The sequence below is a fragment of the Boleophthalmus pectinirostris genome, unplaced genomic scaffold (assembly GCF_026225935.1).
Source record: "Boleophthalmus pectinirostris isolate CB_2022bp ecotype Guang Dong unplaced genomic scaffold, ASM2622593v1 HiC_scaffold_8, whole genome shotgun sequence".
NCBI lineage: Eukaryota > Metazoa > Chordata > Actinopteri > Gobiiformes > Gobiidae > Boleophthalmus > Boleophthalmus pectinirostris.
This window is the reverse complement of record NW_026571515.1, coordinates 35,250,420-35,277,949: the sequence shown is the minus strand read 5'-3', so window position 1 is coordinate 35,277,949 and position 27,530 is coordinate 35,250,420. Positions and strand designations below refer to the sequence as shown.

The window sequence follows — 27,530 nt, the reverse complement described above, 5'->3', positions numbered from 1 at the left end:
TCTGCAAAGGGAGAATTAGCAAGGACTCAAGGTGATGGTAGCTCTCACTCGGAATATTTCACAGCTTTTTTTTATTTTTATTTTTTCATTTTTTTGTTTTTATCCTGGTGAAGTTTCTCTCACTCCGGGGCCTAATGAGCTGAGGTGAGAGGAGGTGGCAGATGTGAAGCTGCAGCTGCCATTCCGTAGATGTTAAATGCAAATGGAGTCACCAAACAGGGCCAGACACAGAGCCGGAGTAATAATAATAATAATAATAATAATAATGATGAACCAACGAGAACCATGAGCTTAAAGGTGCACTGTGTAACTTTTCTGGTGGAGGGTCGGTCAAATAAAAATTTTCCATGGAGACGTTATTGCTTTGTCTGGAATGTTTCTCAGTTCAGAAATAAATCTTTATATCATCATAGAGACTAAACCAGACCGAGTTACAGGCCATATCTGTGGAGAGGCGACCCCGCTCACAGTCAGAATGCCTGTTTTTCTAGGTATTTTTGAGCTATAAAACCACCTGTAATTTAATAAATGTAAGGTTGAGCTGGTTAATGTCACAGGGAGAGCAGTGACATATCCATAGAAACAGGCAGGTGACGGACCCTCCGGATATGTTGGTGATACAATTTGATATTTAAAAAATTGTCTTGCATAAAATAAGGCAGTGTGAACTTCAGAAATATCTATTTTGTAATCTAGGAATTTTTATGCTTTTTCTTTTTGTGTGTTTGAATATGTTCCTCGTCCATGTAGTTTCTTTATTTCTGAGAAACAATTTGCACTGTCAGAATCAGTTACACAGCCTTCTTCAAAATGGATTTATCCAGATTTCAACCTTCTTTAGCTTAAAGGTGCACTGTGTAATATTTCTACTACTTTAGCCAGGCGCCACCTAGTGCCTCCGCTCAGTTTAATTTCTCTCCAGCAACTAGGTCAGGAATCGAAATACACTAGACGGTTTTCAAAAACCCTGGAAGTGCGAGTCCGGGCACCAGCCAAATAGCGAAGAGCCAGATCTTCAGTGTTGGCAACAATTCCCGAGATCAAGGATTTAAAGAAAAAACAAAAAGAATGTTTGGTGAATTTTATCAAGGGGAAAGACGTTATTGCCCTTCTTCCTACGGGATTTGGGAAAAGCTTAATGTACCAGTTAGTCCCGTTAGCGGCGCTTTACATACGTCACGACCAAATAGCAGTGACTGGTTAAATAAAAAAAGTATCCACCTACCGTCGAGCAAACAAAATCTAATACTGCGAGGTCAGACTGTTTCTACGAAGTGAAACTGGCTGATGAATCAGGCTATCACTACCTGCTTGTCTCTGTGCAAATGTTATTGTTTTGTCTAGAATGTTCCACAGTGTAGATTAACAAGCAGGTTACAGCACTACACAACATTACAGTTCAGATCTGTGGAGAATCGCCCCTATTCACAAAAGAAATGATTGTATTTTGAATTCATTAGAAACACCTGTAATGAATAAATGCAAGGAAAGCAATAACATCTCCATGGAGACAAGTAGGTCGCAGACGGTCGGCCAGAAAAGTTGCAAAAATTAAGTTTTCCTTTTTAACTTTATACATATTTTTTTATTGCATCACCCTAAATCTGCCATTAGAACTGTTTAAAAGCCACCAGGTCGTCTCGCCAAATGTTGAGCGCGGCAAAATTATGAGCTGTGTTGTGCTTTACTTACAAATCATTTTTACATTTTCACAAATTAAAAATATTAGTTTGAACCGCAGATGTAATTGATCTTTTCTGACTGCAAACATGGAACATAGAGACATTGGTAGCCTTGCAGTACCTCTAATAAACATATCATAGATCCTCAGGTGATTTCTGTAGTATATTTACATCTTATTTTTCACGGCTCACCACCTTGTATTGACCCGCATAAGCTCCGACACTGCCTCCTCCCTCATCCGCCTTATCTCCATTTTTGTAGTTTTCCATTTTACCCACAATGCCCTGCAGCGCCTATATCCCTCTTAACTACTCCCCGGTTCCTTCTTCTGGGGCAGTATAGCATCCGTGAGCAATGACGACTCTTAGATCTGCTACTGAGCCAGAGAATAAAACGAAACTACAAAACTGCTGTTGTGTGATCCTCGGTCCTCTCTTAACTAATGATGGCCAGAGTTGGGTTGTACTCACTTAGATATACTTGAGTAACTTTTAAAAGAAACTGTACTTTTCAGAGAACTTTTCTAGCAGCAGACTTACAACTTGAGTAATAATTGTGGTAACACTTGAGTAAAACTATTGATTACTCTTCCCAACAGGCCCGTCTACAGAATTTTGGGGGACCGGGGCAAGAGGTCTCACATGGGTCCCACTCTGATAATCATTAATAGGAAGAGGATCCATTTCTGGCCCCCTAAAACCCTGGGGCCCGGGACAACAGACCTCTTTGTCCCCCCAAACCCTCTACTGCCCTGCGTCCCACTGTGAGTACAAGTGACAAAAGCTTTATGTTGACAATATAAAATGATTTGAATGTTTGTATTTTTGCACCGCTCCTTGAGAAATAATTTCGTTTTTCAAATTTTTATGTCTGTACTTTGAAAATACCAAATTTTGTGCATTATTTCATTCTTTCTCCTTCAAATTACATTAACATTCATTTACAAATCAAATGTTACATCTTGACAGTTACTCTTTAAAGGTGCACTGTGTAACTTTTCTGACAATCTGCTCGTCTCCATGGAGATGTTGATGCTTTGTCTGAAATGTTCCGGCATGGCATTAAACATATCTATCTTGCATTTACTCGATAACATGGGTTTTTATTGACACAAAAACTTGCATTCTTATTGTGAGTGGGCTCGCCGCTCCACAGATCTGACTTGGAAGCTTGGCTTTAAGGTGTCACCGTAGAGATAAATAAGTGTAATGCCATACTGTGGAACATTCCAGGCAACATCTCTATGGAGAGAAGCAGGTTGCAGGTTGCACCTTTCAGTTACTTGAGTCGTAGTTTCTCCAAATACTTTTTACTCTTGCAGGACTAATTCTTGGGCCACTACTTTGTACTTCTACTTGAGTAATATCATGTTAAAGTAACGTGACTCATACTTATAGTAAGAGTAAAATTTTTGGATTCTCTACCCACCTCTGATGATCAAAAAGATCAAAAACCAACAACACTGCACCCTATTACAGAGCAGGGACAAATATAGAACATTGCTTCATGGAGGATTAAGCTCTATAGAAACCACCGGAGAGACAGAAAGCAAAGGAATAAAACGCGAAACTAGCCCCGCCGGACACAAATAAGAACGGTGTGAGGAAAAAGTAGCTGGAAAAATGGTGCAGCTTCGGATGAGACCAAAGACTGGAAAAAAGCGTAGAAGTCGGGGAGGCTGTGAAGGACACGGTGACATATTGCGTGTAATGATTTCTTGGTTTTGTTATTTGGTTTTCTCTGCGGGGACAGAGCAGAGGAAGGGAAGAGGTAAGGTCCAATTTTCAGCAAAGGAGCACAAACTTGTTCCTGGCCCAAATAAAGTAGTCTGAAGGTGGCACTATGACTTTGCACTGTGCTAACAAATAACCTGTGAAAATAGTGTGTGGAATTACTATGGCTTCCTTTCTTGGCTCAGTTTACGCTATTTTCTGATCTGTGTTATAATATTTCCTCATCCAAAACATTCCAGGAGTTTTGTTTTTGTTTCATTAACACATTTAACTCACAAATCCTGCATATTTAAGATGAGTTGAAGGAAGTGCTCCACTGTGTTTTGAAACTTCATACACCTTCACTAGAATCATTTGGATCATTTCAGCTCTGGAATTGCCAATCTTAACTGAACTAAAGGTAAAATGTAGCTGTTAACTTGAAAACTACTGCTTCATGACATCACCAGCTGGAACAGAGCATTTTGAGCATTTACTCAGACATGTGTGAGTGAAACAAAACACAACTCTGAGCATGTTTTTGATGAGGTAACATTCTATCATGGTTTAAAGCTCACAAGAGAATTTGTTTTCAAATTTTCCATGTATCTGAGCAGCTCTTGAGGTCAAAATAAGACCCCATCCACACTAATACATATTCAAGTCGTTTTCTTTGCAGATGCAGTGTTATCCACATTAATCCGATGGAAAATGGCTCCAGAGACGGAACGATCTGATGCCGACAGCTCCCACGAATTCTGATCTGTCACTGCGTGGACACCTGAAAACGCTGATACGCTCATGTCACTGTGACTTGCGCCTTCCTGATTCGCTGCGTTCGTCGGTCTGTCAGCGGTCATGTGACACTACTGCCGAAAACATTTTAAACAAACCATAGACAAATGGGAAACAGCATAGCTAGAACTACTTGCTAATACACGATTTAAAAAAAGATGCTTTCCATCTTCTTTGGCTCGAAATCAGCTGCTGCAACTTACTAGCGTTTCAGGCAGTTTCACGTTAGAGGGCGAAGTATAGTTCTATAGATCTATGTGTATGACCTGCAGATGTATAATTTCTGAAAAGTTTAACATGAACTATCTCCAATGCGATAGAAACACAGAACAGACTCACCATTAGCAGAACACCCCTCACAGAAAGAACACTCATATTCCACTGAGTCTAGTCCTTTTTAATCCGACAGAAGCTGAACACCGTCAGAGCACAAGAAGCGAGCTGTTTTTTGAGCACTTGAAAATGCGGTTTTAATTTTCGTTTCTGTAAAACGTAAACAAATATGCGTAAAGCTGTGTGGATAAGAAAGCCTTGTGGACACAGAAATTATGTTTCCGATACAGTGATACGGTGATTTGTTTCAGTGCAAACGTAGCCTAAATCTGCTGTGTAGTGTCTGCATCTGATAATTAGGAAGTGCGCAGTTAGCATACTAGTGACTGTTAGCTTTGCTGTCATAACAAAACTCCACTCTGATCTTTGAGAGTTGTAAAATGCACCACATATCTATCTATCTTCAACTTTGTGCAAAGGATTTTAAGTACAAATGTAAGGCTTTTCTATATAGGTCAGTGCAAGAAATAGGGACGGTCAGTGTCCATATTTCACCTAAACTTCTCATTTTTATAGTTTTGATCTAATGAAGCAGAGATGTGTGGAGTCGTTCATTTATTTGGTTTTGTCCCCGTTTTATATTTTAGGAATTTCCACCTCTTGATTCTTGAGTCTGTCGGATTTTAACAGATGGTTCCTTTTGGCTGCTAATGAGAAGCTCCATCGGCTCTGCTCATGACCTGTGGAGATAGCGGCCTGCTCAATATGCTGTTTATTTTTATCCTCCAGTTCCACTATTTTACATTTTTACTTTTGATTTGCAGACAAAAAATATTCTGAATGTCTTATAAGGGTAGAGAAGCAACCAATTGGCTCCTCTGGATTCGCTTGTGTTCGGTTTCCATGGTTTCATATTGACTTACATTCATTTCCTGGCAACTGACGCTAACTTTTACAATAATTACTACTTATCTAATCTTAATTTGAAGCCTAATCTTAAATGAAAATAACCCACATTGTAACTTTAAGCCATGTTGTTGATCTAATACTGAAATAATTACAATTTGGGGACAAGATTTTTGGTCCCCACAAAGCAAAACGTTGAAGTGACAAGTGTGAATCGAAAAGTTTCAGTTGGGATTTTTTCCATAGCGATTAACAATTTAAAACATTAAATTACAATATTGGATCTTTTAAATAGGTAAAAGTTTTCAATATGTCAGATTTCAGTCCCAACTATGATGAATGCCTGTCCAAAACTAGGACTAACCTGGAACAAAAACTAAACTAGATCAGGACTAAACCTGGACTAGAACAGGACTAAACCAAGTCTACAGCAGGACTAAGCTAGATTCTAAACAGAACCAAACCAGCATTAATTTAACTATAATATTTAACTATATACACATGAATCTAGAAATTGTTGTGACAGATCTTTATGCGCGTGATTAATACCTGCCTACCGCATCACCAAAACTGCAACAAGACCTTTAAGTAAACCAGGACTAGATCAGGACTAAACCAGAACTAGATCAGAACTAAACCAGGTCTACATCAGGACTAAACTAGGCTCAAAATAGGACCAAACAAGTACTAATCTATGCAGAAAAAATCATAGTGACGATGGATGTGAGTACAAATATCAATGGCCAATACCTGCTCACCACATCACCAAAATTGGGACTAAATCCTCAACTAAACCTGGACTAGATCAGGACTAAACCAGGACAATAACAGCACCAAAACCAAGTCACTACAGGACTAAACTAGGCACAAAACTAGGACCAAACCAGGACTAATCTAAGTATGTGTGCAGCTATTGTAGTGAAGTTGCACATAAATCCTTAACTAAACCTGGACTAGCTCAGGACTAAACCAGGACTAGAACAGCACCAAACCCAAGTCACTCCAAAACTAAACTAGACCCAAAACAGAACTAAAGCTAAACACTAACACTAAATCTATTTAAGCAAGTACGCAGCTAGAAGTTGTACGCTTGTAAAAGAAAAGATACACACTCGACAAGATGGTAGACAGGCACAGTGGGACTAATTGATGTCATCTTAGAAGTCAAGAAAAAAAAATAAAAATTTATATATGTATAAAAAAATGCTGTCCTTAAGACCTGAACACCTCATCTCTCTGGGGAGCCGGTAAAAGTGTCTCAAAGTTCATATCTCCTGCCACCTGTACAGTAATTGTCCTCTCTTCAGTGACTTCAGGATTACAACCGACCGAAACATGCAAATGAGGATGTGAAAATTGGCTGCCGAAAAGTCAAGTGCTGCAAATATCAAAGTTTGACAAGGTGCGTGTGCCATTTCCATAATAAGAGTGAGGCTGGGGTGAGGCGGGAGTGAGGCTGGGGGCTGGTGGTGTACCTGGTAGTGCATGAGGGTGTTGAGGCGTTTCCAGTCGTTTTCGATCTTGGTGGTGATGTCCTCGTCCTGTAGAACCACACGGGCCATTCTCCCCTGACGCCACTCTGCAAAATAAACACCCTTTGTTAGATGATACACATACTTAAAAAAATGCCATACAGTGCATTATATAACATGAAATACTGAAAAACTAAATATCTGTGACTGTGCTTGTACGGTGTGACCTCGTTTTAAACTTATTTGACAGCATGTTGGCAAAGTGTCCAGTAGTTCCTCTGTGGGTTCTATTTTGCCTTTTGCCAATGATGCTGCAAAAAGATCCAGCACTCCCTCATAGCAGCACTATTACAAATTTCAATGAGGCTGACATATTCATATTTTAACGGGGCCATTGTAAGTAATAATGCTGTTTCATCCTCAAAAAACATTCCTGGAGTTTTGTTTTGCTTCATTCACACATTTCACACACAAACCCTGCAGATTTAGTTCTTCTCTCAAACGAAAAACACCTTCACGAGAATCATTTGGATAACTTCAACTCTGGAAATTGCCAATCTGTACTGAAGGTAAAACTTAAAGACAGTTAACTTGAAAACTACCACTTCTTTAACCTGATTCTTCAGCTGGTTTCACTTCGTGGAAACCGTCTGACCTCGCTGCATTAGGATTTGTTCGCTCGACGGTAGGCGGGTACTTTTTAAAATTTAATCAGTCGCTGCTATTTGGTCGTGACGTATGTAATGCTCCGTTAATGAATTAAGCTTTTCCCAAATCCCATAGGAAGAAGGACAATAATGACTTTCCCCTTGATAAAATTCACCAAACATTCTCTTTGTTCCGGCTTTAAATCCTCGATCTTGTGAATCGTTGCCAACACAGAATGTATGGCTTTGTCTACATCCATCTCAACCGCTTTGTTTACTGTTGTGCTGTAACACAAAAGGGACCCAGTCATGGCTTCACAGCTCTTCGCTGATTGGCCGGTGTGCGATCTACAACTTCTGTGATTTTTGCAAAACGTCTAGTGTATTCTGATTCCTGACCTAGTCGCTGGAGAGAAATGAAATTGAGTGGAGGCACTAGAAGGCACCAGCCTGGCTACCACTTCATGACATCACAAGGCGAAATACAGCGTGGAGCATGCAGACATCTAATAATAATTCAGGATTACTCAAACGTGTGAATGGAAAAACACAACTCCCAGTATATTTGAATGAGGTTACATTAACATGGCTTAAATGTAATGTACGTGCTTTCATTAACAAACACATTCATAATAAAATGATCTCTATAACCATGATTGCTGTAAGGTTCTCCAGGGGTTGAGCTAGGCTTGGCCAGGACTTGTATAGCTGGAAGACTTATTGTGCAGATTTTGTGAAGTTAATAATTATGTAGAAGGACAGTTTAGTACCCATCTGTTTCACAATACCACATTTGGAAGTGGCCTGCATGAATTACAAGTCTCAATTCGAAATGATTGGTACTGGTCTGAGTAAAGTCTTTATAAACAGGCAAGCTTGCAAACTCATTTAAAAGCTGACGTCATACTTTAGCAATTCTTGTCAGAACTCCAGCACTATGAACTCCGCTCTGTTTTCCCATTTAAACTATCACATTTACAAAGCAATTTAGTTACACACAGACCCAACCCACTACATGCGCTTTGAATCCGCCAAGATACTACTCCACAATCTTCTATCTTTCAGAACAAGTTACCTCGCTGGAGCCAAATTGCCTGCCCCTATCCTCTCCCACCCCCCCTCCCCTCCACTTCCTACTTTCTCCTCTTTCAAACTTGATTTTCCTTTCACTGCGCTAACACAGCATCTTACCCAGAAGCCCTTTCGAATGCGCCCTCGACATTACCATTACCTAGACAAGCACATATCAAGCGCGTGCATTCGTCACGCTGTCTTCGATTGACGTGCATCTCAATTAAAGATTACACACGAACAATTTCGAGAAGTATATGCGGACGGGCGGTGAACTTTAATTGGTACTTGTGTGGTGCGAAATTGCGAGCCATTAGCATACGCAGCGGGGTGAGTGGAGAGAGGGAGACAAGATAAAAAGGCCAACTATGAGAAAATCACACCCTTTCAGTTTGAGAAAAGGTAGGAGGGAGCAGGTGGAGGACTCATGCAGGGTGCTGTTGTAGCTTTGGGGTTGGTGTCTAGTGATTGAAGGTAATGAATTGGTAATAAGGAGTGGAGATGTGGACGGCTTTGGCAGGGTGCATGCTGGGAGTGATTATTGATTGCTGAGCTGTTGACTGGCTTTGTTAGTCTGTTCATTGGGTAGGTGACCATGCATGGGGTATCCAGGGGCCCCTAAGATAGGAACGCCAAAGTGGAGGAACAAGCGTAGACAGGCAAACACTCAATTATGTGAACGGTATCAAGGATAGAGGGAAGAGAAGGAGGGAGGCGGGAGAGTGAGATATTGAGGAGTGCTAGACAGAGTACTACAGGAAAAGAACACTTTTAGTAACACAGCAGCAATGGCGCAGCATTAGGTGGTGCAGCCGGTGGCCGACGACACTTTGAGGGCCCATTGCGGGCTAGGATTGGCCCCCCCCCCTTTACAGACTCAGTATAAATGGCTGTTAACATAAACGATGCATACACAACTGCAAATTATACTATATCACACTAACAGGGTTGGAGTGCCAGACTTGCACCGGGGCTTTACAACTACACTACGGCAGAGCAGTGAGCAGTATTATCAAATGTGTGCTAACCTTCTTTTGCTACTAAAATCCTGTTTTGAAAGACTTGACATGTTATATTATACATATAGAATTGTAGCAGTTAAAAAATGTATAGATTGAAAAGGCTCAGACTGAATTATTCCCAGCAGGACAAATATTATACAGCACGGCTATAAGCAACATGACTATACTGATAGATGCTTTGTAATCAAGCAACCTGAGTGAATGCTCAGACTGTACCTGGAGCAGCTGTGACTCCAGTGTGGGAGTGGTTTTGTTTGGTGTGACTGTCAGACGTGCTCTGCTGTGCTGTTGTACTCACTGTATTTGAAGTTGCATGTGTGAGACCTCATGTTCATAATGAACCTTTAATTAAGGGAAAAGGCTTGTGGCTGGCCTCGGCGATCAGCCTAAATATACTCCCAACAGAAAGAATTTGGAGCACCAGTGTCCTCTCATTACTTTGAATTATTCTGAATACTTGTGGGCCACTGCACCAGAGTGTGTTTGCAGTCCAGGGTAAGGGCTGATATTTAGAACATACTCTCCAGAAATGTGTTTGAGTTTCACAGGTGACTGTAGCAGAGTCACAGGTAAATGTGACTAAGGGTGCACTCCCACTAGGACTTTACAACAGTGCCCAGGCATGGCTCACCCAACGTTGGCTCATGTTCGTACACACGCACAACTTTACTATACAAGCGCTAATATGTTACTCATACAGGGCTTGTATAGTAGCTCCAAAACACATAGCAAACAGACAGACGTTTACCTGCCTCTCGTGTCCGGCTGTCATCGCTGCTTCACACTGTTTTTATATCCATAAACTCACGGAGGAGTGCAAATCATAAAAGGATGCACTTCAGCCTCACTATTTAATAGATATTTCTGCTGCTAATAGATATTTCCTCAGCTAAAAGCGTTAGCACATGTAAAAAAACAGCGCAGTGTGCTGACGTCATCAGCCATGGCCCGGTTTGGATGTGCAAGTGTGAGTGCTGGCCATCCTAGAGTGAGTGCACCCTAAATAACGTCATGCCAATAATGACAAGACTGTGTATGTTACCCAGGTCCATGTCGACGGCGCGTGGCCTCTGGGAGTACGGCATGTTCTTGTAGACAGCATCCAGTATCTTCTCTTTGACCTGAGTGATGGTGTCACAGTTCAACACTTTCACTGGGATCTCAGGGCTGTTCTCATTGTCTGGGTTCACACAGTTCAGAATCTGCATCAAAGGAGACAAGAGAGAAAGGTACAAGATATATTTAGACATTTGTACATGTATCTGTACATTGCCATGGATTTATTTATAGGACGTCTGTACAATGTGTCAGCGCTGGGCCGTATAGAATCAGTTATGATGTATGGTTGTCTCAGAGTGATATGAGAGCTTGTTCACATGTATAGTTTTTATCGCCTCTGTATCAGAAAACCAGCAATACTTCACCAGAGAGGCTAGATTAAACGTGTATTTACATTTAGGCTTAGCCATACCACCTTGAGCAAGTCTGATCTGTCTGATTTAAGAAGCTAAGCAGGGTTCAGCCCGGTGAGTACTTGGATGGAAGACCACTGGGAATACCAGGTGCCTTTGTGTCCTTAGGCAAAACACTTTGCCCACCTTGCCGAGTATGAAAGTGGTAAGAGAGTGTTTGGTCGTTGGAGGGGCCAGTGCCGCAGATTGGCAGCCTCACTTCAGTCAGTCTACCCCAGGGCAGTCGTGGTGACAATAATAGCTTACCACAACAGAGCATGGAGTGAATAAATAATGCACTGTAAAGCTCTGGGTGGTTTGAAAACTGTTATATAAATCCATTGCATTATTATTAAGTGGGTTGAATATTACTATAAACAGAAAGTGCGAGCCTGAGCTATTTCACAGCCATCAAAATAATGCGTGTACAACTCAGCTATTTACTCCCTACTGCACTAAATCTCAAGGAGAAGCATGCACAGTGTCTACTTATGCATGTCTGAAATGAATTCTTAAGTGTTAAAAGAGCTGTACATGTGATTTCTACCGTTTTACAATGTGAGAAACAGAACTCATTCATTTTACAGTTTGTAGTGGTCCAAGCTTATTCCTCAATTAACTTATTCATTCCGAGCATCCTAATTATTCACTGTGGTGAGTTTATAAGCACTACATTTTGATTAAAGGGTCTATATTACACTATTTTCTTCATGTTATAATGTCGTATCTTCATTAAAAACAGACCTGGAGTTGTGTTTTGTTTCATTCACATGCGTTTGACACAAAAATCCTGCATATTTAGGCTGAGTTCTTCTCTCAAACACCTTTACTAGAATCATTTGGATAATTTCAGCCCTGGAATGACCAATCTCTACTGAATAAAACATAAAAGGTAGCTGTTACTTGAAAACTAGTGCTTCCTCGAACAGAGTATTTTGAGCTTTGGAGATATAGACAGACTAATGATTGTGTGAATAAATCAAAACACAACTCCAGGTATGTTTTGATGAGGTACTAACGTTCTAACAAGAGTCAATTTTGCGTAATGTAGGAGTTTTAAATACATATAAATAATAAACACAAAAAATCTGGTACAGGGTTTTTAATTTGATGACACCCTCTTATGAAAAACCTCCAAATCCGCATAAGAAGATCACTAATTTCTGTGTTCGAACCAAAACTTGGGTCAGTTTTAGTCTGCTCTCATTAGCGTCTCCCAGGAGCATGGCAGGAGCTCAGTGAAACCATTTCCGCTCTCTGGCTCTCCCCAAATCTAATTTCACACCTTCGGCGGGACACCAATTTCCAGCTCTGTCGGGGCATTAGCGCGTAATGAGCCAAAGTCACAGGCAGTGCAATCAGAGCGGAGTCATATCACATGCTTTCACTACAGACTGGTGTACAGATATGGGCTCCTCCACTCTGCCTCCTGCCTCAAGTTGGACCAACAATGGAGACGGCAGGATCATTTACTTAATTGTATTTCACAAAATGACACCACACGCGGCTTTGAGGTTTTTGGGAGAAGTTCACAAAAGCAAAGAGCGAACTAAATGTACTCTGTGAAGATATTACAAAACGCTGCTGTAAGTTGTAATTTCTTTTACTGTTGCCTTGTGGCTAGAGTGTGCCTACATAATGACTGCAAATGTCACTGAAGGCAATAAAATACAACTCTATCTTCGGCAATGGCTCAGCTGGTAGTGGGGAAGATTGGACATAGATCTTGTCATTGTGTCCCTGGGCAAGGCATTACGTGGTTTGCCCCGAAGTGACTGTACTTGGGATGTAACAACAAACGAAATATCTAAGGGAGTGCAAAAACATTGAAATATCGGTATATCATATCGTTTAACGTGATGATACAGTATAGATATCGTGGGCTGCTGTATCAATATATCAATATATATAGTGTTTTTGGTATTTTTTACTAAATTATTTTGTTACAGCTCTAGAGTTTTGTTGCGTGTTTAGTGGAAGGAAACTCGTTTATGCAACATATTTGATATTTTCACTGTTTTGGTGATTAAAATGTTTGTGTTTTATAGGAACTTTGCACAAGAAGTGGTTTAACAAAGACTTTTAGTATCACAGCCATGATTTAGCCATTATTTTTTATTGAAATGTATCGAATCAATTTGAAATATATCGTACTGAATCGTATCAAATCGAAAGAGCACTGTATCGGCAACTTCTTAATGATACACAGCCCTAGAAATATCCTGATATCGTATGGTCAAAAGTCTCACAATAATATCACGGCCTATCACAATATATCGAATCACAAGCTCCTTTGCTTAAATGCATGGTTTTATAGTAGCAACAGCTTATAAACATAGAGAACTACATATCCCATGATTCATTTCAGCACAGACAACATAAAGAAATATGTTTTTTACTTGAATTCTTGGGATTATGACGGAAATAATTCACACTAAAATCTTGTCAAGGCATTTTAAAAGCAAAAAAGTGTCCTATTTACAATATACTATCCTCTTCAAAATAAAATATCGCAATAAATATCGTATCGTGAGATGCATATCGTGATAATATCGTACCGTGACAATTGGATATCGTTACATCCCTAGACTGTACATATTGTTTTGGTTTTCTCTAGCTCATACTGTATATTAAACAAGCAGCTCTAATTATGAAATGTTTTCTTCTCTGGGAATCAGGAAGTGCACTGTTATCATGCTAGTTGTTGTTAGCATCCCAGTGACGGCCAAACATTGCTTCGAAACCACTCATATTTCTCAAGCAAACAGTTTCTAAAGCTGCTGCACAAATACATACTTATGACAACAATAATAATAAAATGAAAAAAAATAAATGCTCAGATTGAATCATACTAGTTCCAAAACAATAAAACAAGTAAAATAAAATATGAGCAAAACCATAGAATAGAAATAAATAATGAATAAAACCAATAATATACATTCAAAAATAAAAATAAAAAGACACAGAGGACTACACAACTCATGTAGTGTTAAAAACTAGAGAATAAAGATGAGATTTAAAACTCGCCACTGCTTAGACTGTTTGGACGTGAGGGGGCAGAGCGTTCCAGAGTTTAGGGCCAGCCACAGAAAAGGCCCCGTCCCCCCCTGGTTTTAAGTCTCATCTAAGGCACCACGAGCTGGAGCTGGCCCTCGGACCTCAGAGCACGCGAGGGGATGTAAATTTGTAGGAGGTCCGAGACGTACTGTGGGGCCAGTCCATTCAAAGCTTTAAAAACAAACAATAAAATCTTAAAATCAACTCTAAAATGAACAGGAAGCCAGTGCAAAGACGCAAGGATTGGGGATATGTGCTCTCTTCTTTTGGTTCCTTCAAAAGTTGTTAAAAGCCGTTATAAACTTATTGCAGTCACTAATTAGGATGCTAGCAATGTGTTAGGAAAGCGAGGAATAACTTTGGACCACTGCAAATGGTTTAAAATGAAGTAGGTCTGTTTTTCACGTTTTTAAGACAGAAAAAAATGTGATCGTGAACAGTCACTATTCATATTTATTCCAATATTCCACCACATTAGAGTCTCCATCTGACATACCCCCCGTGTGCTTTCTTGAGTGTTTTCTTGTGTGTGTTTTGTAGTGTGTTTTGCAGTGTCCGTACCAGCGTCTTGTACTCGATTTGCTGGCGGATGAGCTTGTCTTCGCTCAGGGAGTAGCGGGCCTCTCCGGTGATGGCGTCGATCGGACCCTTCTCCATCTGCTGCTTGATGGCGCAGTACAGCATGAACAGAGGCTCCCCGGCACAGTCCTGACACACACAGAAAGAAAGAGATAGAAACTCATTTACTCTGCACAACAACAAGTCTGCAGAAAACTAGTTACATTTACACTAGTACATTTACTTTTACAGGTCCTACATTACGCAAAATTGCCTCTTTTGTTACCTCGTGTTGTTACCTCATCTAAAACCTGCAGTTGTGTTTTGTTTGAGTAAAACTTTTTTACATTATTGGTCTGCCTACATCTTGAAAGTTCAAAACCCTCTCCAAATCCACCTTGTGATGTCATGAAGCGATAGCGTTGAAGTTAACATTAGCAATTCCTGCTCTTAAACTACCTAAATGATTCTAGTGGATGCATGTTTTTCATGAGGTAACAGTAAAGCATACATTTAAAAAAAAATAGCACAATATGAGCCCTATAAGTACAGATATTTTAATTTAACTTCTTTTAACTGCTACTTATAAATGTTCTCTAACCTTATTGAATGTTTTATTTATTCTTCTTCAGTTCTGGTCAGAATGCTGGTGGACACTTTCTTATATCTGTCTGCAGGGAGGAGCTAACTAACTACTCTGAAACTAACACACCTACTTGTTTAAAGTTTCTGTTAGTTATGCCTATTGACCTGTACAGAATGTGGGGTCTAATTATCATAACAATTCATGGCCATAATGGTGCTCCCTCAACTCTGGACTTGACCTGGCTACACCTATTGCTCTCTTGTTTGCTTTGAATTAGGTTTGAGGATGGAGTTGTAAATATTAGACAGATGGTGCTTGAGTCCTCCATTTCTGTTTAGAGAAGGATTGTCTTTCTTAACACAAATAGCTTCTTTCTCAAACCAATTCATTTCTCTGGCCAAAATCTGTACCTCACTGTCCTCAAATGAGTGGCCCGTGGCTTTAAAGTGGAAATGTACAACAGACTGAGGTCCACTGCTGCTCTCTCATCTGTGTTGGTACATCCTCTTGTGCAATAGCTGTTTAGATTCTCCAATGTAGCGTTCACTGCAGTCTTCACTGTACTGAATGGAGTAGACCACATTGCTTTGTTTGTGGCTCAGTGTTTTGTACTTTGGGTGGACCAGTTTCTGTCTTAGAGTATTCGTAGGTTTGAAATAGACTAAGTTTTCCAGTGACAAAAGCTCTATCTTGATTTTAATGAATGTGACCTTTTGTATTCTTTGTACTTTTTTCTCATATATGATTTGCTGTATTCTAGTTTCTGCTTTATCCTTTGATTTTGTGCAACATTTAATGTTTTGTCCTTGATTACAACTTCAGCTTCCACTTCCAGACTGTTCTCTTATTTAGGGATGTGATGCTGGTATCATTATCGACCGCTACTAAAGGAATTATTTTGAATATCATCTTGGATTAGATTAAAAGTGCTTACACCTGGATCATCTTAAACACTGACTGAGGAGGCTCTGATAAATTAGATTACAAATTTAAAAATTTATCTGGTAATTTTCTTGATATTTTGAAGAAACAATTAGAATTTTCACAATCAGATCTCCAGTCTTGCTGTGTTGTTGAACTTACCTTGAGGAACTTGTGAAGAAGGAAGGCAAACCAGTTGGTGAGCATCTTCTCTGCCACAGACTCAGTCCTGTAAAAACACAGAAAAACACCAAACTCTTATTTCTGGAGCATGTTCATTATTTTATCATATTTGTCTTTAGAGATTTCTCCTGGTGGTATCGCCTCAAACCATGTGATCACAGTGAAGGGACCATCTGTGATCATGTAAACGATTGTGTGGCAGAGTGCGCGTCAGCCAGTCTATAGAAGCGTATATGAGAGGAGACATTATACAGAGCATGTGTGGATTGAGCCTGTCTATAGGAGCGTATATGGGAGGAGAGTATATTATGTGTGTGTGTATTCACGAGTGGTTAAACACAGCAGGACGTCAGCAGCAGTGACAGGTCTCAGCTGTTTGGGGAGATGAGCGCGGTCACAGCCAGGTAACGCCGGATCACCTCTTACCCCATTACACCTTTCATGGAAGACAGAAGTGCCTGTTAAAGGAACAGTCCAGAATTTTGGACATAGAACTTCATTTCCTAGTGAGCCAGAGTGTTGGAGACGTGTGGAGACACTTTTTAAAATATTCCAGCCACTAAAAACAGTCTTACCCACTCCACAAAACACCCGAAGCAAAACAATTATTACGCCAGACAGTTGATGTAAATGTTTGTGTTGATTAGGGCTGGGTATCATTAAGAAGTTGCTGATACGATACATACCTCGATACATAAGCCACGATATGATACTTATCTCGATACAGTGCATATGATATATTTCAAAATGATTTCGATACAGTTCAATAAAAAATAAAAGCTAAATCATGGCTGTGATACTAAAAGTCTTTGCTAAGCCACTTTTTGTGCAAAGTGAATATGAAACACAAATATTTTAATAATCAAAACAGTGAAAATATCAAATGTGTCGCAAAAACGAGTGTCCTTCCACTAAACAAGCAACAAAACTGTAGCTCTGTAACAAAATAATTTCATAAAATATACCAAAAATACTCTTGACGATATATCGATACAGCCGTCCACAATATTGATACGTATCATCACATTAAATTATACAATATACTGATATTATGATATTTTTGAATACCTCTAGTACTGATAGCATAATTTTATTAGTAAAACCAACCTTGCATTTGAAGGATTTATGTCTGAGCAGCAACAGTGAGTTGTACTTCCTGATAGAAAGTTTGGCAGCGGCGGACTGATATCACCTAGCACCTATCTTACCGGCAAATTAAAATTCCTCTGCTGCTGAGAAAATAGTCCCTCAACCTGCGCCGATTCATGTGCTGCAAGGTTAGTTTTATTTCAAACATTATTCAATCAACACAGACATTTACATCGACAGTCTGGTGTAATAACAGATTTGCTTCGGGTGTTTTATGGAGTGGGTAAGACTGTTTTTAGTGCCAGGCTAACTATGGCCATTGACATGCACTAGCCTAGCGACCTCTGCAAATACAAGGACTGGATGGAATATTTTAAAAAGTGTCTCCACACATCTCCAACACTCTGGCTCAATGAGGAAAAATGAAATGAGGTCCCATGTCCAAAATTTTTTTGACTTTTAAGATTACTTTTAAGGTGCACTATGTAACCTTTCTTATGGTGATGTTATGGTGTTAAACTTCTTAACTTCTTGAATTGCTCAAGATCTGTGGAGAGGCGACGCCGCTCATTGTTAGAATTTTTCTATATTTTTTCTTAGCAAGATAGAAAAGTTGAATTACATACTGTTGAACACTACTTTCAGAGAAATGCTATTTCTATAGACACAAACAGAAAAAGTTACCTAGACCACCTTTAAAGCAAGTCTGATATCTAAATACTAAAAATAATATAGTTTAAAAATAAAACAAAATGTAATTTAAGCCATATTCTTTTTTACAGTGCTGCCTCTCCTCTCTGCCTCACCGTCAATCATATTTAGAGTGGCTGAAGGAGTCGATTGGCCGTGAAAACACACACAAGAGCGACGCCACCCTCCTGTCTCCTCTTCCACCTCAAAGCACACGAGCGGACACACTTCTCCCGTGTCTCCCATCCCACCGCACAACTCCACTAGAGCCCGAGGTCATTAGAACCAAGACAGAGGAACAGAGGAACAGAGGAACGGAGAAGCAGAGAAGCTGAGGACATGAGTCAGGTGTGCAGCGGAGAGACAAACAAACCAGGCGAGAACGGGAACGCTTAATGAATGTGAAAGATGGATGAAACAAGGGGTAGTTCTTCTGGAGATCTTCTGGACGAGGGCAGAAGAAAAGATGGAGATGCAAAAAACAGCTTGGCTTTTCTTCTTAAAATGGTCCTACACAAATGCTGACTTAAGTTTAAAGGTCCTATATTACGGAAAATTGACTCTCGTGAGCTTTAAGATATGTTGTTACCTCATCAAAAACATACCTGGAGTTGTGTTTTGTTTCATTCACACATGTCTATATATTTCCAAGATTCAAAATGCTCTGTTCCACCTTGTGATGTCAAGATTTCAAGTTAACCCTTTACCTTTTGTTTAGTAGAGATTGGCAATTCTAGGGCTGAAATGAATCCAACTGATTCTAGTGAATGTGTATAGAGTTTAAAAACGCAGTGGAGTACTTTCAGTATTACCGCATGACATCACAAGGTGGAACAGAGTGTTTTCAGTTTGAGAGAAGCAAAAAAAGCAGCCTAAATATGCAGGATTTGTGTGTTAAACATGTGCGAACAAAACAAAACACAACTCCAGGTATGATTTTTCTGAAATTCTAACATGGGTTAAAGCTCACAAGAGTAAATTTTGCGTAATTTCTGAGTTTTAATACATGAATACAAATAATCACTGTGGTTGAGGTAAATCATGCTGGAAATCAGAATAATATCTGAGAATAAACTGAACTTTTAAAGCAGTATGTACACAGAAATATGCCTATTTTTGGATGGGAGAAATTAAACTGAAAAAAAAAAAAAAAACTTTCAACCAGGGAACTAACTTAATAAATTCATCCTCTTCCTAGTGAGTGGATATGAGTATGACTTTAAATGTCAAAAGTCTTATTGCACGAAATAATAAAAATAAACAGAAATCACTTCGAGCAGAGAAAAACAAACCCACCATCTCCTGTGTAAAGCAGTAGCACAGAGGCTGATAACTTCACACTAGTTTTTATTTATTCTTTGCTCTACCAGACAATTCCCACAGTGAGTTTGAATATTTTTTAGTCAGGGGAGTTTTTGCCCAGAGGGGAGCCTGTTGTACATGTTTATAGTGGTAAGAGAAACCAGAGCACCCAGAGGAGTCCTCACAGGCATGACAAAAACATACAAACTCCAAAGTCAAATTTTGCACGCAGTCAATTTGAGTTTAAAGGGTTTGTACCTGATTTTGAACCAACATACTGAATGAACGGTTAACCCCGCCCTCTTAGCTCCTTCTCTGACTCCATGACAGAGAAACTTTCCGGGACAGATCTTCAGCAGCTACTCTGATTGGATAAAATTGTCTGTCCATGGCATTTGCTTCCTTGTCTATTTTTTACTCATAAAACTGCTTTTACAACACGATTTTGTTGTTTGGTTGAAGAGCTAAAAGTGAGGAACAGGCCCTTAAGTTCAATTTGACATGATGTTCCAACTAAACTGCTCCAGACACGGTTTAAACAAAAAAGAAACGAAAGAAAGGAAAGTCCCCGTAGAGAAATTTGTCCTCTCCATTTGACCCATCCTGCACTGCCAACTGGAGTGCCCGGAGGAAACCCACCCAGGCACAGAAAGAACATACAAACTGCAAACAGAAAGGCCAGAGATCGAACTAATTCTTCTGGTTTTAACCTATTGTCATGCGAGTTGAGAAGGATACATTTGTAAGTTTTATTCTCTTCTCTTTCTGCAAAGCCAACCAACAACCAGCTACAAATCACTCTTAATACGTCAGGCAATGATCTATTTGTCCGGATGTGATGGAGAGGCTTAGTCAGAATCAAAAAAGTCAGGTATTAAAGACAAGCTAAGACTGCAAATTCAAAGCTAAATAGTGCCAAGTGATTAGACCTACCTATTGAGGCTCAGAATGGAGCTGAAGGGAGATTATGACTATTACAGGGATAATTGTGCAGAGTCCTATTGGAGGCCTGGCAGTGGAAGACGTCCCAGTTGGACGGTTGGAGCCAGAGGTGCAGACAAAAGGGCTATTTTAGACTGTGAGACGAGTGAATGATGTGAAGTCTCATTACAGAGAAGCACAGGGCCAGACAGGAAGAGAGTGGACAAAAGTGGTATAAGTATCATTGGATTTCAATCATGTAATGTCGGAGAAGTGTGTGCTCTTGGTTAGGAATGAAAGTGAAATTGCAGCTGATGGGTCAAACGCAGAGGACAAAGTTCTCTATCTGGACAATAAAGTCAGCTAATGCATAGATGGTGCGTCACTAGCACGATTCCATGGAAACAGGAAGTTAAAACCTTACTTTAAAATACTTCACGAAAACAGATACGTTTTACAGTCATCCCTCGCTATATCGCAGTTCACCTTTCACGGTCTCGCTGTTTTGCAGATTTTTTTGTGCAATTGTGCATGCTTGTTTTTTTTTTTTTTTTTTTTTGTGTCCCTCTCCCTGCATCCTGATTATGGGCGGGTAGTGATTATATGCGGGTGGGTCAGGACTAAACCAGGTAACTAAACCAGGACTAAACCAGGACTACACCAGAAATAAACCAGGTCTAAACCAGGGCTAAACCAGGGCTAAACCAGGACTACACCAGGACTACACCAGAACTAAACCAGGGCTAAACCAGGGCTAAAACCAGGGCTAAACCAGGACTAATCTTGGACTTCAGAGTGAAAAGCACGTTTGGGCAATGGCCACGATTAGCTCCATGAGGTGCGGAGCTCTGAGCCCGGTCCTTTCTCCTGCTGTCACCCCTGAACCCGTCCCAACAGTGAGTTCTGGTTTAGTCCTGTTTTAATCCTAGTTCAGTCCTGGTTTAGTCTTCCTCTTTAGTCCTGGAATCAGTCCTAGGTTAGTCCCGGGTTAGTCCTGGTTTAGTCTTGGTTCAATACGTGGCATATGCAGCGCAAAAGTTTGATATAATCTCGGGTTAATGCGTGGGTGCGGGCAGGTGTAGGCGGCGCGGACGGTTGTGGTGCTGTACTGCGCGGCTGCAGGTCTCCAAAAATGGACCCGTGCAGAACTCTGCGCTGTAGGGCTCCGTTACAGAAAATCACTTTCTTACAGAAATCTTCAGTTTATAAAGAAGGAGGAAAATAACATAAGGACGACAGCAGCAATAAGTTTTAAGAAGGATGTAAAATTAACTGTCCTGTGTGAGAAAAGTGTATAAAGTGTGTGCTGAGGGGTTTTACAGCCTTAAAACAGATATAATAATTGTAAAATATAAAGCTGACTACTTTGCAGATTTCACTTATCGCGGGCTATATTTAGAGCGTAACCCCCGCAATGAACGAAGGACCACTGTACATATGTAGAATATTATGAACCTGGTTTATGCAAGGTTGTCATGTGTGTCACTCTGAATTGAGTTCTACACATTATCAATCTGGGATGTCTCTCACTGAAAGCATTCAAAAAATACAGAAAGTCATGCCAACTATTTGACTCTGATTGGTTGAAATGTCACAACAGCGGAACAAGACCAGACGAACAAGACGAAAAATCAAACTTTTGTTACATCCAGCTGAGAGAAAAGCAAAAACATCTACCCTTTCCACAAATGCACAAAGCGTTTCATTTCCGCAAATTTTTCCACAATCATTAGCTTCATATGCCTTTCGCCATTATATACAAAGCATAAAAATGTAGAAAAATAATCCAGCGTGCATCAGATAGGACACTAGTAATATAGGCATAGGGCAATTCTTGTCAATTTAGCATATTTTTGTTAGATTGCCTTCCACATACTGACAGGAATAGGCATAGGCTTAGTGAAGTGGTCTCCAACTTCCCCCAGGAGAGAAAATCTTGCAAAAACTTCTCATGCAGGTTGTTAGTATACTTTGCCTCATTGAATAGGCTCAAACTTCTATTATTAGCCAAGATAATATTAGATAACATTACTCAGAACTTGCTTTCCGACAGTGTGCGAGAATATTCTATTGTCCCACTTGAGTTTACATCTATTTTTTAACCACACAGACCGTCAGGATTAGGGTTAGACGCATCCAACTCGATACATCTTTTTGCCTTTCGGTTGTATTGACTTGCATGTGTTATTTGGTGTGTTTTGAACAAGCTCATAGCGTGTGTATTGGTAACTCTCCGTGAAATCAAAGCTGGAGGGCAGAATATGTGTAGTCAGACAGGCCAGCAGGGGGTGTAGTGAGTTCTCCCCAACTCCTTTACATCAAGAGAATCAGTAGAGCGAGAGGAATAGTCAGACTTCAAATGTTTGAGAAAAAATAACTGGAACACTCGTCCAAATCCCAAAGTTATTCGCATGCAGAATAAACACATGCATTGAATATTTTGTGTGATCTTGAATGTGGTGACGTCCTTCTCTCGGTTATAAAAGATAACACTAGTTTCAAAAGATATATTCAAAAGCCAATTCAACTGTTACTGATTAAACTAAATAGCAAATTTCAGTGGTAAATCATTTCAATAAAGGGTGACAAAGGCTCATTCGTTAGAGCAATGGTCCCTCAACTTGAAGGTCAAAAGACTGATTTCTGCTTGGGCCAAAATCTGTTACGTCCTTAAGCAAGACATTTCACCCACCTTGACAAGAATGAAAGTGGTGTGTAGGTCTTGAAAGGTGATCTATACATCCACTGCATCGTTTTATACACTTAATCATGTAAGAGAATTTAAGTAATTTATCTTCCACGTACATCTCAGTTTAATACTGACACAAAAGCTATGTTTACACCATGATCTTCCCTTGGCGTACCATTGGCATACCACTCTCTAAATTGTGGCATATTGCTGACTAACCGGTGTCTACTGGCCTTCACAGTCTCACCACTTGCTTTTTAAACCTCCTCCTTGAAATCATACTATGTTGACTTTTCAGGTCCCCCCGGTCTCGTATTATTGATGGTAAATAAACTTCTCCTGCGTAAGACGTCCAGTTGGTCTCCAGCCTTTTACTTCCACCCTTTCTTGGACGAACTGAAAACTTCGACAACATATCGTCCCTGTGAGGAAATGGCGGCGCGACTGCTATAGTGTTTGCCCTTTGTTTTTTCTATGACAACGGAAATAAAATCTTCAATCTGGAAATGTGTCCTTCGCATACTTCAGTGTCACCGTGGCAACCAGCCTGGAGCAGAGGACCCATCTCCACATGTTGAGCTAGACTTGGTCTGGACTACGTCAGCTGAAGGATTATGGTGTTTTTTGGGTTTAGAGAAAAGACGGAAGGTATCTTTAAGGCTGCCCCACACTACAGGATTTTTCGGTCTTAAACGGGCAACAAAAACGCACACCACAGACACGAGGAGAATCTTATGAGACTTAAAATCTCCGATCGCAAAGACTGTAGCAGGATATGTCTGCGGACCACAGGCTACACAGATGTGAGCGCGCCTCGTGTCCACTCGCTTTGAGACTCGTAAGTGTTCAAAAGATCAGAGCACAAGTCGAAACTGCATCATTATTATTTGTGAAATGTAGTACAATACTTCAGATACATGATTTTTAAAGCATAAAAGATTGGCCATAAAGTACAAAAGAAGTAGAGTCACTATCGCTAATCTGCAGGTTCACCTCGATCTGTGCGCTGTGTGGATGTAAACAAGCGAGGAACTACTCTTGCCTTTTTACTTTCAAAGAACATCTCAAACTGGATTAACAGCTCAGTTTTGTGGACTGGATGTCATTATTTGCAGAGGACAAATTCTATGGATAATGTGGATGAGATGCTGCACTTTACGAGAGGTTAGTAATAAAGTCTTCTCATTATTTTCGCTATGTCCTGAGTTTGTATCTTGCTTCTTTGTGTCCGTCAGTCTGTCTGCCCTTGACGCTCTGTTTTATTGGCTGTTACCGTAGCGTTGCTGATGTTTGGTGGTTACGATCTGACAGTCACACCACGCACACGAGGAGCACAGCGGCTTCAAAATCACACACAAAGACACAAAGTCGAATCACAAAATCGCAACCAAAATCGGGCAAATTCTCCTGTAGTAAGTGGTGGCTTTTATTTTGTAATAGTGATGAAGTTATGGTAGAAAGGTTTAAACATTTGGGTATGTAAAGAGGAGAGCAAAATATAGAAATAAAAATAAGGTTAGTTTTTAAGTCCTTTAGTATTTAGTCTTCAATACAATAACACTTACATTGTTTTCTACTTTACTTTCCAGAAGACCCAAAGAGTTGAACTGAATTGTGAAGAACTTTTCAAGCTATAGTCGGCATGTTTAGTTATGCTTTTAGTGAAAACATCCATGCTCTTATTTACTGTATTTTATGACAAGAATAAATTACACGGTGGGGTTTTAAGTCAGTTGAAAGTTAATGAAAGGCATTTTAATAAGCTCAGCAAAGTCCCCAAAGTCCCTAAAGCTCATTTTTGTATAAGGGCAGTTCTTAATATCCTTTCTTTAAAAATCTGAGAGAGGGGGAGTGGGTTAGCGCATATTGTTCCTCTTATCCTCCGTTTCCTTCTCACTTAATTGAGTTTTACTAATGGGCATCAAGATTTCATTAGCCTGTGTAGCATTTAGGGTAGGCCATGCATCTTTCTGAAGCCCTCATTGGTTGATTGAGGTGGGGGTGTAGTTTCCTAGATTAGCAGCCAGCGGAATGTCTCCTATTGCCAAACACAATGGAAGACCTGTTAATAATGTTGTACGCGGTTGTGCATGGGCGAAAAACTCGTTAGGAAAAACGCTGAGGAGAAAAAAAAGAGAGTGATTTGAGATGGAAAAGTCTCAAGGTGATAGGAGTAATGTAGTGTGATTCCATTAAAAGAACGCTATTAGAGAAGGAGGGAGGACGGAGCTGGGGCTGGTCTTTGAATGTGTTGTGTGGGCGGTCGTCAAGAATCAGAAGTTCTTAACGACCGTTTGAGACTAATAACGCAAAGAGGCTGACAAAACAAACAGAGATGCACCATAGAGAAAAGTGTGGTATTACAGGAAGTGGTTTTGTTAATGGGGTGCAGGAGCGAAAGCATTCACGGCCGTATTCTTAACACGGACACTTAATTTATAGCAAATAACAATACGGCAGAGGTGGGACCGAGTCATCGTTTTGCAAGTCTCAAGTAAGTCTCAAGTCTTTGACCACAAGTCCTCAAGTCTCAAGTCAAATACAGGCCAGTCCAAGTCTCTGTCTCGAGTCACTGGCTTAAAAATCCAAGTCAAGTCCAATTACTTTGAGCTTCAAATCATTTCAAGTTTTTAAACCAAAGCAGCTTAGATTTTTGCAATTTATATGAATTTTAAGAGAAATTGTACTTATAAAGTCATAGTATATTTATATATGAGTATTTAAAGAGTATATAAGAGTTGTAGAAATGCAAATATTTTCCTTTTTAAATGTCTTGTCAAGATGTGAAGAGTGAATCATTACAGTCAGAAAATTCAAATTCAGATTTAAAAGTGCTTCTCAAGTCTTCTTAAATCACAGGCCTCAAGTCATTGACCTTCAAGTCCAAGTCGAGTCCCAACTCTTAGTCCATTTTATCAAGTCAAGTCTCAAGTCCTAAAAGTAGTCACTCAAGTCTGACTCGAGTCCAAGACCTCTGCAATATGGGGTAGACTAAATTGCAAGTTTTTTAAATTGATGTATTATATATATATATTTTTTTTATTAAAGTTCCTAAATTACATAAAATTGCCTCAGAAACCTCAAGCTCAGTCCTCAAAAACATACCCGGAGTTGTTTCACTCACATGTTTGAGTAACCCTTTATTATTAATCTGTCTACATCTCCGAAGCTCCAAATGTTCTGCTCCACCTTGTGATGTCATGTAGTTGTAGTTTTCAAGGTAACAGCTACTTTTTATCTTTTGTTCAGTAGAGATTAGCAATGCCAGAGCTGAAATTCTCCAAATAATTCTCGTGAAGGTGCATGGAGTTTAAAAACACAGTGAAGCACTTCCTGTATTACCACATGACATCACAATTTGGAACAGAGTATTTTCAGTTTGAGAGAAGAACTCATCCTAAACATGCAGGATTTGTGTGTTAAACATGTGAATGGTCTGTTTGTGATGGAGAAACAACAGATATAGATCAGAAAATAGTAATATAATGTAAACTGTCACCAACTCAATATACGATTGATGCATGGGTCTTTGTTTTCTTTTTACAGGTGCCATATTTGAAGACTTATGGCCATTTAAAAATAAGTGAAATTATAGTAAAATTTAATTCTATATCATACGTTTTGATTTAAAATAACATTTGGATTTTTTTAATAGTCAATTGCCATGACTAGTTTTGATCGTTCACAACTTTGCGTAAGTTTCAGCTTCCTGTTATCTGCTTTTTGAGGACTTTTAACCCTTCAAAAGATATAATAGTTTGATTTAAATTGTTTACTGCTATGGCAACAGTCCAAATTGTCTATATAATAGTCTAATTTTGGTTATGCTTTTGTTCAAACCTTATATGAATTCTGGGTCACACTAAAGGTGCAGGATCCTGGCAAAAAAAAAAAAATGTTTTGATCTTCCCTATATGTCTCTATATGACTTCTTTATCTCACATACTCCTCGTACATAAGCACACACACACACACACACACACACACAATCTCCCCAATTTGAGAGTAGAAAACCACTGCATCCAGACTCTAAAAACACCCCATTAGGACGCTGTATAATCCAAACACATCTAGTCAATGGTCACATGAAAGAAACAGCAATAGAGGAACATAATGCTACATAATGCATATATATGGATCGTGGTAACGCACAAGAAAATGCCATTTTATAGTCAATGGAGCATTCGAGCCCATTCCATAGATTTACAACATACAATCTGGCCTCTGGCTTCTCAACACAACGCTATTACATCCAGACTCCAATCCTCTTCTCCAGTCCCATTAACTGCTCACTACTTTCACCAATAATTGACACTGCCTTGTTTTCCATCCTGCACATTCAGCCCATACACTACAGAAACTCAAATCTTGCCAAGCTAAAGAAATTAAGTAAGAAATTAAGAAAGAAAGAAGTAAATTTCACATTACAAGTAAAATGATCTACTAATGGAATGGAATGGAAGCGCTTTTGTAGTTGAAATAGGAAAATACACCCAGTTACA

General features: G+C 39.7%; 1 protein-coding gene across 1 annotated transcript in view; it reads right to left on the bottom strand.

Annotated features, from left to right (window-relative positions):
- LOC110154017 (plexin-A2-like) overlaps positions 1 to 27,530 on the bottom strand; it is a 171,283-nt gene that overhangs the window by 31,118 nt on the left and 112,635 nt on the right. Inside the window, exons 16-19 of the mRNA XM_055165940.1 lie at positions 16,317 to 16,383; positions 14,651 to 14,797; positions 10,624 to 10,783; positions 6,845 to 6,948 (exon numbers count right to left, since the gene is read on the bottom strand). Of these exons, the coding sequence (XP_055021915.1) occupies positions 6,845 to 6,948; positions 10,624 to 10,783; positions 14,651 to 14,797; positions 16,317 to 16,383 (478 nt within the window). The remainder of the gene's footprint in view (positions 1 to 6,844; positions 6,949 to 10,623; positions 10,784 to 14,650; positions 14,798 to 16,316; positions 16,384 to 27,530) is intronic.